Here is a 12083-nt window from a genome sequence, read left to right as displayed (position 1 = left end):
CAAAAATACCCTAGAGCAAGGCTCCCAGACCTGTCCTACTGTGTGTGCCTTCTCAGACAGTGAACTTCAATAGACTGACTGAGCAGGCTGAGTAGAATCACCCAGTTAAGACTTAAACACTAGCAAATGCCTACTGTGTGCAGCCGCTAATGCTGCCAATGGGGTTGTAAAACACTAGCCTTTGTTCCTCTGTGGGTGCAGTCTCACACTGAGAGATCTCAAAAGCATTAAGCTCCCCAGTGAATGCAAGGTGTCTGGGAAAGCTGCTTGCAAGAGGCTTAAGGCTGATTGGGTTGGATAGATGAAAGAAGAGAGTCGTTCAGGGGGAATACTGTCCTCGAATAGCCAATGCCATGGGAGACACGCGCATTGGATGCATCATCGGGTTACGGCTCCAGGCATTCTGTTGCAATCTAGATGCAGAATGTCCCCTTTGGGAAGCCTCAGGCTTTGATCTTTTTGTTGTTTTATTGTGAAGTTGTCCATGTCAGTCTTGGCTCTTTGGGCTCTGCTGTGTTCAGGGATGGTTAAGGAACAGTAGAAGGAAAAACGTTAGCTCTATGTTAATTCTTTATTTATTTCATTTTTAAGAAATGGCTATTTAGCCAGTGATGGTGGCGCACACCTTTGATCCCAGCACTTGGGAGGCAGAGGCAGCTGGATGTCTGATCTCAAGGCCAGCCTGGTCTACAGAGTGAGTTCCAGGACAGCCAGTTTTGCACAGAAAAACTCTGTCGTGAAAAAACAAAAACCAACCAACTAAACAACAACAATAAAACCAAGAAAGGGCTATCTAAAATTAGTTCCCTCCCCAAAATGAAGGTGTAAGTTGTATTCACTGTTTATTGTTATGTGACCGATTGCCCCAACACTAACCGCTTATAGCGGTTTATGTGTGCTCTGTGCTCTGTGGTTCCGAGGTCCATGTGCTCCAGGACCCTGTGAGACTGCACTTGTCAGTCAGGCCACCAGGCACATGTGAATGATCTACTGAATCACCCAAGTACCACGTGGCAGGCCTTGGCCACATCACGTGGTTCCCCATGGGATTGTCTCTTTCTGAGGCTGCAGACTTTCATTAAGACCACAGACAGAATAAGAGAGAGCTCCTCTCCTCGGCAGCCATTGTCTCTTCAACGTCCTAGCCTCTGAAATGATGTCCCAGCACTTCTGCAGTACATTAAAAGTGGGTCAGTACATGATAAAGTACAGTCTAACCGGAAACTCTGTGTGCGTGTTTAGTCAAACATTGTTACATAAATCCCAACTAATGTGATCATTGGACTGATATAAATTTTTTTTACCTACTTTAAAAAACAAAGCAAGTCACGTCACAGAGCCAGAGACCACACAGAACACCGAAGGGTGGCACCAAGTGCCATCTTGGGCTTGTCTGTCCTTTTGCCCTAAAATAACCTCTGTCTTTTATGTTTGCCATTGGAATCACTTGAATATTTGATGATGAAAAGAAAAAGACAAATATGAAATGTCAGAAATGAGACAAAACATCCAGGGAGTTGTATGAAATTGAAATCGATATAAGCATTTCTTAAGTAGGAAATATTAACACTAAAACAACTCGGAGTCATAGTTTATAAACTGTTAAAGGAACATTTCCCCTCTGAAGACCCAAGGCTGCTTTTGGAATGGGATATTTATATTCACATGCAGACAGCTTTCAAGTACGAACAAAAGAAGAATGTATTCTGTAGGATTTCAGTGAAAGTGTAATATTAGCAAAGTCAGTAGTTAGAACGCTCAGATGTCATGCTCAAGGGCATGCATCCTGGGGACACCAGCGTCCTGAGGAGCTAGGGCTGTGCCATGGGAGGAGTAGAGGGAGCCACACGGGTACTTGCCTATTCTTGCAGCCCTTCTCTATCCTTGGTCTCACCATGACCATCTAGCAGGTCACCATGCCCAGGAGTTCAGCAGCATCCTTTGCCATCTGTCTTTGCACAGATCCCCACGTGGCCACATGGCTGTTGGCATTCTGTTTCCAAAGGGAACTGACAGCTGTCCTTATGAACCAGTCCAGGCTCTGAGCAGATTCAGAGGGTGCAGTCTTTATGAGCTGTGTAATAATAAGTAATAGTATAGCATTTATCACAAAATAACATATAACGAGTAAGGCTTTTTAAGCCCTGCGTGACAGGTGGCATTCAAAGTACAGTGAATGTGTTCAGTTCTCTAAAACTTAGTATTTCTAAATCTTAGTAAGACAGCTGTGAGGTGCATAGCATCTCTGTTTTATAGGCGAGGAGACAGCCCAGAGCTGTGAGGTAGCGGAAAGCATGGCTGAGGGGACACTTTGTGTCTGCTCACACTGCACACCGTTGGGATGCAGAGCCTTCTGCAGACAGATGTCCCCTGAGGGACCCTAGCCTCGATCCAGTCTCCACACTAGGTCAGATGTGCAGAGGCCCCTCTCTTTTTGTCCCAGATGTGTGAGGCTGGCAGTGGTTGCCTCTGCACCGCTTCATCTGTTTGATATGCCTTGCCTTGCCGCAGCCCTGCGCCCCCTATGGATTTTGTTTGTTTTTTCTTTGTTGGTTTTACCTTCTGGACTTGACCCCAGGCTTTGTACTAGACAAGTGATATATGGGTGAGCTGCATCTTCAGCCCTAGGCTTCATTTCTGTCCTGTTTTATTCCCAAAAGGAGCTCAATATAGTTAACAAAGATACCTGTAATACTCTAAAAAAAAAAAAAAAAAAAAAAAACTGGGGGAGACAGAGTCCTTGAAGGGCCTATGTGTTGGCCAGGTGTCACTTGCAGGTTACTCCAATATCAGCTGTACAGTGTGTCTTTGGGATGACTCTCCCAGTGGCCTCAGAGGGGACAGTGGATAGAAGAGACAAACTAGAATTGGTCCATTTGAGATCTACAGTTAATAAAAGAGCAATGATGCAAATAGACTCATTGGTGTTTATAAAAACTCACAGAGGTTGGTAAGACCAAGGTAGCAAAATGCTGGTGTGGGGAACAGGGAGAACACTCTTCTTGCGATCTTGCTTTCCATCCCAGACCAGCAATGCAGCCCGAGCACCCCTCACTTGCAGGGCACTCTCAAGCTCAGTTTAAGGCCCCTCTGCCCTCTCATTGCTCTCTCTAACGCTTAGTGCATCTCTGGGGGTCTCCTAGCAGGAATCTCCATTGCCCGTGTTCTTACAAAGCACAAAGTGAGCGAGCGTGGATGACTTACACTGTGTCCTTTCTCCTTCATTTTACTCAGGGTTTCTATTCCTGCACAAACATCATGACCAAGAAGCAAGTTGGGGAGGAAAGGGTTTATTCAGCTTACACTTCCACATTGCTGTTCATCACCAAGGGAAGTCAGGACAGGAACTCAAGCAGGTCAGGAAGCAGGAGCTGATGCAGAGGCCATGGAGGGATGTTACTTACTGGCTTGCTTCCCCTGGCTTGCTCTGCTTGCTTTCTTATAGAACCCAAGACTACCAGCTTATGGACGGTACCACCCACAATGGGCCCTCCCACCCTTGATCACTAATTGAGAAAATGCTTTACAGCTGGATCTCATGGAGGCATTTCCTTTCTCTGTGATAACTCCAGCTTGTGTCAAGTTGACACACAAAACAGCCAGTACACCCTTCTTTCTCTTTTCACACTGAGATGTGTATACACATCAATGTGCAGATCTAGGAATGTGTACTTATTTGTCCGGCAAGTATTTAGTGAGGACTAAGTTCGTGGGGGTGCTGGGCCCTGTGAGCATGAAGGAGCATGGAAAATGAGTCCTCCTCTTACAGCTCACACCCAGGAATCGGGGCTGACCTAGGAAGAGACTCTGCAAATAGACTCTTAGCTTGAGATCAGGGCTGACTGAGGTAAATAGAGACTGAGTAAGTACTGAAATAGGCAGGCCCTAGGCTGTGAGTTCTGCAGGGCTCCGAGGAAGAGTGCCAGTGCCAGCCACCAGAGGAACAAGTCCTGAAGACCGAGTCTTCAAGGCCACCTTGGAGTTAGCCTGGCAAGCTGTAGAATAAGTAGAAGGGGCTTTCTAGGCAGGGGACTGGTGACTGGTGTAAGTAAAAGGACTGCAGGGAGAGAGAGAGAGAGAGAGAAGAGAGAGAGAGAGAGAGAGAGAGAGAGAGAGAGAGAGAGAGAGAGAGAGAGAATATCCTTTCATGATGCTAGGTTAAGGTTACCTGTATGGTAGATTTGCCGACTCCTGGTGAGTCGCTCTCTCTCTCTTTTTTTTTTTTTTGGTTTTTCGAGACAGGGTTTCTCTGTGTAGCCCTGGCTGTCCTGGAACTCACTCTGTAGACCAGGCTGGCCTCGAACTCAGAAATCCGCCTGCCTCTGCCTCCCAAGTGCTGGGATTAAAGGCGTGCACCACCACCGCCCGGCCGAGTCTCTCTTTTTTTAATTTTACTTTTGTGTGTAGGAGTGTTTGCCTACATATATGGGTACCACATGTATGCCTGGTGCCTGAGGGGTCAGGAGAGGGCATCAGATCCCTTGGATCCCCTGGAACTGGAATTAGAGATGGTTGTGAGCCTCCACGTGAGTGCTGAGAACTGTACCCTGATCTGTAAGAGCAACAAGTGCTCTTAACTGCGGAGCCAGCTCGTCTCTTGGCCCCGTTGGTGACTCTCTTGAGTTGCCTTCACTTGATCGACACGCTCGCTTGATCGACACGCGGTATGAAGTCATAAGAGTTTGAAGGATGGGCTTTCGTCCTGAAACTTCGTGTGGGCCTTAGCTCTCCTGGTACCGTACGCCTCTTTTCTCATCGTCCCTCATGGTGCCCCTCTGCCCTGTGGATCACCTAGTGGGTGGAGGTGCTCAGTGCTTCCATCGGGAACAGCTCTAAGTGAGATGTTGTTCCTAACTCTGACACCCCTCCCCCTTCTGCTGCAGGGAAACACGGGTGTGCTCCTGGGCTTGCTCCTGGTGTCCTTCGTCATCCTCGTGGCCCTCATCACCGTGCTGTCTGGCATTGGCGTCGCAGAGCATGGCGGGATAGGCAGTGGCGGCGTCTACTCCATGATCTCCTCGGTGCTTGGTGGACAGATGGGAGGCACTGTAGGGCTGCTGTATGTATTTGGACAGGTGAGACCGTAGCACAAACCAACTTCTTACCTGTTCATTTGCTGTTGTCTCTCTTCCCTTCCTCATTTGACAGGGGTGGGGGTGGGGTAAAAACAAGGGCCCCACTTGACAGAGGTCCACACTGGGCTCTGAGGGGGAGGTTGCACCACCAAGCCTGAACTCCAGAGCTTCTGTTTCCTCCCACCTCTGCTTCATGACTTCCTATGGTGACCAGGGCCTGAGTCTGACAGCTTTTCTTGGAGAGGTGTGCATGGCAGGCGGCCCTCCACACTTTGCACTCTGGATGGGCACTGTGCCTCTGCCAGAGGGCTCTACTATGGAGGTGAGGCTCTGGCAGGTCTGATGACTTGGGTGGCCTTAAGCAGACTACAGGCCCCCGTGTGGATACTTAGACTGAGGCGCCATCCAATGAGAAGCCCACATTGCGGTGGACAAAGCCAGGAAGAAAACCAGCAGAGGAGGAGAAATTCTAAGGCTCATCTAAAGTTTATTTAGCCGAAATACAGGGATGGGATTTGATGCTGGGAAAGGCAACATTCGAACATTAAGAAGTAGCTTTTGTAAGTGTGGCTTGGACCAAAAAGGGTCTTATGGAAAAATAAAGGCCAGTGGGTGGTTGAAAAGCAATTAGTAAAGAAAAAAAGGGGGGTGGCTTTGTTACTTTTCATTTTAGGCGGGCAGCAGGGGCTCAGGATCAGCATAAACACATCATACTCTAACAGCGCAGAGCTGAGGACATGAGTGTGTGATGAATGTGTGTGTGTGAGTGTGCATTGTGTGTGAGTGTGAGGGTATGCATGAGTATGTGATGAATGTGTGTGTGTGAGTTTGTGGTGAATGTGTGTGTATGAGTGTGTGTATGTGAGTGTGCATGAGTGTTGGGTGTATGTATGCATATGAGTGTGTGTGTTTGTGTGAGGGTATACATGAGTGTGGGTGTGTATGCATGTGTGAGGGTGTGCATGAGTGTGTGAGTATGGGTATGTGTGCGTAAGTGTGTGCATTAGTGTGTGAGTGGGTGTGTGTATGAGTGTGTGCGTGTGTGAGGATGTGCATGCTGTGTGTAGGACAGGCATCTCACTAATTGCTCGGAAAAAGGCAGTTGATTTTTGTTTTGTGTTGTTTTTTTGGAGACAGGGTTTGTCTATATCCCTGGCTGTCCTGGAACTCACTCTGTAGACCAGGCTGGCCTTGAACTCAGAGATCTGCCTGCCTCTGCCTCCCATGTGTTGGGACTAAAGGTGTGTGCCACCACAGCCCAGCAAGGCAGTTATTTTTACTGGAGAAAGATTTGGAAGTATGGTATGTATTGAACATCTGTAAGTTAAAGACTCAAAATCCATAATGCTCCAAAAATCCAAAACTTTTGAGCATTGATCATACTCACAGTTTTCAGATTTTGAGGCTGTATGTGGTGGTCCATGCTTCTAATCCTAGCATCTGGGAGGTTAAAGCAGGAGGGTTGTGACCACCAGATCAGCCTGGCAAAATAGTAAGATCTATCTCTAAAAAAGAAAACCACACGAAACACAAAACAACAGAAAAACCCTACCCAACCCAACCCAACCCAACCCAGCACAACCCAAACTAACTCAGCCCAACCCAACCCAACCCAACCCAACCCAACCCAACCCAACCCAACCCAACCCAGCACAACCCAAACTAACTCAGCCCAACCCAACCCAACTCAACCCAACCCAACCCAACCCAACCCAACCCAACCAACGCAACCCAATCCAGCCCAACCCAACCCAGCACAACCCAAAGTAACTCAGCCCAACCCAACTTAACCCAACCCAATCCAGCCCAACCCAGCCCAACTCAATTAACCCAACCCAACCAACCAAACCAAACCAACCCAGTTCAGCTCAGCTCAACCCAAGTCAACCAAACAAACCCAACCTAACCCAATCTAGCCTAACCCAACCCAATACAACCCAACCCAATCCAGCCCAGACCAACCAAACCCTGCCCAACCCAACCCAACCAAACCAAACCCAAGCAAGGCAAGCCAAATCTCAAACAAACAACAAAATCCACCAACTTTCAGAGTTTGGAACCTTTTTGAAGCTAGATTTTCACATGAGGAAAAATGCTTAATCAATGCAAATTTTATAAGATCCAAAAGAATATGATACATCCATTGCCCCTGTGGCAGCCATTTTCAGATGGCTTGCAGTCATCACCAGCCTGCTTTGCCACCCTATGGGTTGTTGGGAGATGCTTTCCTGCTCTATTCTGTAGCCACAGTGGCTGCAGGCTGGTTATGTGGACAGCTTCACTTTCCACATTCTCTGGACAGATGAGGACAAGGGCTCACGCCAAGGTGTTCATCCCAAGTGAGGGGAGGATGCTATGTCTCTCAGCTATTGTTAGCTGGACTGACTGGAAGGAAGTCTTCACAAAGTTTGCCAACATAGGCAGCCATGGCTGAGACGTTTCAGGAACTGAGCCTCTGTCAGCAGTCCCTGTAGTCAGTGCTGGTGGGTCCTTGACTGTCTGAGCTCCTTTGGATAGAGTCTCTTGCCAGGGACAATGTAAGAACCCTGTGGTTCTTACATTGGTTTCTGGGTTCTATCTGCTCCATCTTTGCTGAGTGGAAGGATGCCGGCACACATTTCCTTGAGATGCTGGCCTGCAGCTTCCGTGAGATGCCTTTGTCTGTTTTTTGGTGTGGTGTTAACACTGCTATAAGGACTTACTTGGTGGGGAAGAGTGTTCCCCTCTCTTCTAGTCTTTGGAAATGTGTATAAAGGGTTAGTGTTAACTACAAATACTAAGTAGAACACATCAGTGGCACCATCTGGTGTTGGGTTTCTTGGTCGTATTTGTTTAAAATGTCTGATTTATTAGCATACTCTCTCACTGCACAGGTGTGTCCTGATTTCCTGTTTTGTGTAACGTTGGAAGGTTGTGTCTTTCTCCATGATTATCCGCTTTATCTAGCTCTCTGGAGTATGGATATATTCATTGTTTCCCTCTTCCCTTTATTCCTCTAAGTCTGGCAGTAGTAACACCTTTCTCATTCCTCACTTCAGTCATTTGAGTTCACCTCTCTTCTTGACCGATTAAGATAGATTTATCCACAACTTTTATTTAGTCTTTATAGCGAAATATTAGGCTTTCTTCTTTTTTTTAAATACATAATTTATTTTTATTTTATGTTCACTGGTGTTTTGCCTGTATGTGTGTTTTTCAGATGTCAGTAGCCTTGGAACTGGAGTTACAGTCAGGTTTGAATTGGCATGTGGGTGCTGGGAACGGAACCAGCCAGTGCTCTTAGCTGTTGAGCCAGCTCTCCAGCCCCATATGATTTTCATTGTGATGTTTTCCTGTGAAATTTGTTTTTCTCACTTCTTCCCCTCCCCCATCTCCCTGCTCCCTTCCCGTGGCCTTCTACCTCTGTAGTCTTCTTTCTCAGTTCATGTCACATAGCAAACACCAATTTTTTTTTTTTTTTGAGGCAGGGTCTCACTATGTAGCCCTGGCTGGCTTAGAACTCACTGTGCAGACCATGCTGGTCTTGAACTTACAGAGATATGTCTGTCTCTATCTCCTGAGTTCTGGAATTAAAGGTGTGGGCCATCATGCCTGGGTATCCTTTATGTTTAATTATGTGCATGTGTTGATGTTGGTGGGGATTGAGCACATGAGAGCAGGACCCATGGAGGCCAGCAGAGGGCGTCGGGTTTCTGGAGCTGGAGTTAATACATTGTTGGAGTCCTCTGTAATGTATAATGTATACTATTAACCACTGAGCTATCTCCAGCCCCTGTATTTTAAAACCACTCTTATTAGTCCTTTGAGCATTTCATTCAGTGTGTTTTGATCATATTCAAACACACCCTAACTCTTCCCAGATTCAACCGTTTCCTTACCCACTCAACTTCATGTCTTTTTTCCCCTGTAACTTAGGCTAACCTTGAACTCATAGTAAGCCTCCTGCCTCAGCCTCTCACATGCTAGAATTTCAGGCCTAAAACCTCTAATGCCTGATTAGAATCATGACTTTAAAATCTTTCTGTGTAGGCTTGAGAGACGTCTTAGCCGTCAAGAAAGAACATTGTCTGCTTTCCCAAAAGACCTGGATTTGATTCCCAGAACCCACAGGGTGGTCAGGGGATCTGATTCCCTTCCGCTTTTGGCCTGTATGGGCACCAATTACCCAAGTGGTGCCCAGAAATACATGCAAGGAAAGCACCTACCCACATAAAATAAAAATTAATAAAATCAATAAAAAACCCCACATGAAACAACAAAAACTTAAAAGAAAATCTGCTATGTCTTCTACACACCTCCTATATATACATATGCCTTTATACAAACCACATTGCCTCAGTTCTGAGGCCTGACTAGCTGACTTACCCTATGGGACCAGACCATACCTAGAAACCCTCCTATGTCCCTGTTCCACTCACCCATGTTCATCTGAGGGGCCTCTTTGGACTACTTACTTGGATGTGGAAGTGTTGACTATGCAAAAACATTTATCATGGCTAATGTGCTCCGTGCTGGATTCCCTACCCAACAGTAGAGGAGCAGAAAGCTTCTCGAGACCAGATAGAAGCTAGAGCTTTTCCTGTGAGAGTGAGCAATCCACATTGAATGCCTACTGCAGCCGAGATTAGAATTTGAGCCTGACAGAGGGTGTGGAGGGGGGGAGCACCCAGCTTCTGCTCAGGTCTCCTGAACATCTGATTTGTTCAAAACAAGTACCCTGGGCTGGATGTTCTATCATAAGAAAACAGCCTCTTCTTCTCTTTAAAATGGTGACCATCCCACCTTATGTGTCAGGGAGTTCCAGACATTTCTGTGTTGAGAATGGTAAAGAAAGAGGAAAGTCCCTTATTATAAATGTCAGAAGGTAATGCAAACATTCTTCAATCATAGTTATCTCTGGAAATGTTTACAGAAACTCAGCAATGCTTTCCAAGGAAGAGCAACTTCCCAGCCTGGATGCCTTAGGACAGCTGGCTTGCTCCAGGAAGGCCTGGGGCTCAGACCCGCCCTGTGTCAGCGGTCTCAAGCCGGATGTAGGCTAAGGCTTTGAGTTCAGAGCTGGAAGGGAATATACTTCCTGCATAAGGGGGCTCATGCACAGGTTGCATTTTTCTCTGAGATGGGCTCACTCTGTAACTGGATACAAGGTACTTTTAACAGTATACCCGAAATGTACCCAGACATTGCAGTTCCGTGGAGATGGGTGTGTCTACCTGTTAGAAATGCAAAGGCAATACCTAATCTCTGATGGAGGTGGTGGCTCTTCCCTCTCCACTCGGGAATTTACTGTATCATTTAGTCTAACTGAATGTTGCCAAGTAATCCGAGCTGCTCTTGAACTCACAATCCTCCTGTCTCTACCTTCTTACTGCTGGGCTTTTAGACAAGTGCCCTCATCCCTAACTTGATAGTTAACCTTGACTATTAACTTGGTTGGATACAGAGGAAGTAAAGCCCTCTTCTTGCTGTGTCCATGAGGGTGAGCAAGAGAGGGACCAAGAGCTGCCTTGGCTGTGGGTACCACAGACTAGTAAGCCGAGGGTCAGATTTCAGAGGAAGTCAGAGTGGATGATGAAGTCTTCCTCAGCAGGTGCATGAATGCTGCACCACTGCCCAGCAGACTCCAGCTTTGGCAGCCTTTCAATGCAGACCCACTCCGGTGACCTCCAGGGAGCTGCCAGACCCTTGACTTTAGACTGGTGCTGCATCTTTGACCCTCTTGTTCTGAGACTTTCTTCAGCTTAGACTTAGCTGCCATTCATTTGTCTGGTTTCCCAGCTTGTAACTGACCATCACAGGACTACCTAGCTTCTGACTGTGCTAGCCAACCCAATACATCCGTTTTGTAATTGCATATGCATCTACTGGTTCTGTTCCTCTACAGAACCCTGGCTGGGGGAGAGTCCTTGTGCTTTTCTGTGATCACCTAGGGACTCAGACTTCCCCCTTCCTAAGCAGCAAGAGGATGTGGTTGACAATGTGTCGTGTTGTTAGTGCTGGCCAAGTCCACAGGGCTTCTCCCAGCCAGATTTATCTGCATTAAAGTGAGAGACAGTACAGTAGTGATGTAGGCCACAGACACTGAAAGTCAGTGTGTCATATAGTATTCACCGAGTGTGTGTGTCGTGCTTTGCAAATGCAGGATATTGAAGACATGACACAAATACTAAGTTTTTAAGCTTGTATTTGTGACGTCTGCACCTGCATGATTATGTGTTCACCTGTGTATAGGTGTATGTGTGTGTGCATGTATGTGAAAGCCTAAAGTTGACACTGGTCTTTTCTTCAGTTACTCTGTATTTATTGAGGCAGGAGCTTCTTGCTGGATTCAGAATTCGCTGATTCTGGGTGGGAATCCCTGGAGATCCCCTTTGTGTGCCTCCTGATGGAGTGCTGGGATTACCGTTGGCTACCACACCCGGCCAGCATCTTCCTCAGGCTCTGAACATTATTAGCCTTCTCCCTGTGCAGCCTTGTGCTTCATCCACTGAGCCAGCGTCCCAGCCCAAATATGTTGTTTTTAAAGGGTGTTTGTATTCTTGCTGCAGGAGACAAATTTATAACCATGAAACAATAGTAGAATCTGGACCCCTGTAATCATATAGCCCAGCCGGTAAGCGGAATGCTTACTGAGAGACTGGGGGTAAGAACAGGTTCATGGAAAAGAAAGAACTTGAATAAACCTGAACTGCATTTGTTCCTGGGATAATGACAAGGACAGGGCTGCACTGACCAGCAGAGCCTGGGGCTCAGGGAGGTGACCAAGCTGAGGGAAGGTGACCGATTTCAATTTTGATGATTGTGCAAAGTGATGCTCCTGCCATTAAAGTTCTATTACATTTGTTTATTGTGCCTTTGTGTGTGCATGCATGTGTGGAGTGTGTGTGTGTGTGTGTGTGCATGTATGTGTGTGGTATGTGTGTGTGTGTGCATGTATGTGTGGAGTTTGTATGTGTGCATTTATGTGTGTGGTGTGTATATGCAGGTATGTGTGGAGTGTGTGTGTGT

General features: G+C 46.8%; 1 protein-coding gene across 2 annotated transcripts in view; it reads left to right on the top strand.

Moving 5' to 3' along the window:
- Slc12a8 (solute carrier family 12 member 8) overlaps window positions 1-12083 on the top strand; it is a 148091-nt gene that overhangs the window by 22765 nt on the left and 113243 nt on the right. For both annotated transcript variants that reach the window (XM_028752274.1, XM_028752273.1), the window contains exon 3: window positions 4884-5075. In XM_028752274.1, the coding sequence (XP_028608107.1) occupies window positions 4884-5075 (192 nt within the window). The remainder of the gene's footprint in view (window positions 1-4883; window positions 5076-12083) is intronic.

This window comes from Grammomys surdaster, unplaced genomic scaffold, assembly GCF_004785775.1.
Source record: "Grammomys surdaster isolate TR1022 unplaced genomic scaffold, NIH_TR_1.0 125889, whole genome shotgun sequence".
NCBI lineage: Eukaryota > Metazoa > Chordata > Mammalia > Rodentia > Muridae > Grammomys > Grammomys surdaster.
The sequence above is the reverse complement of the archived record's forward strand: the minus strand, read 5'-3'. Positions and strand labels throughout refer to the sequence as shown.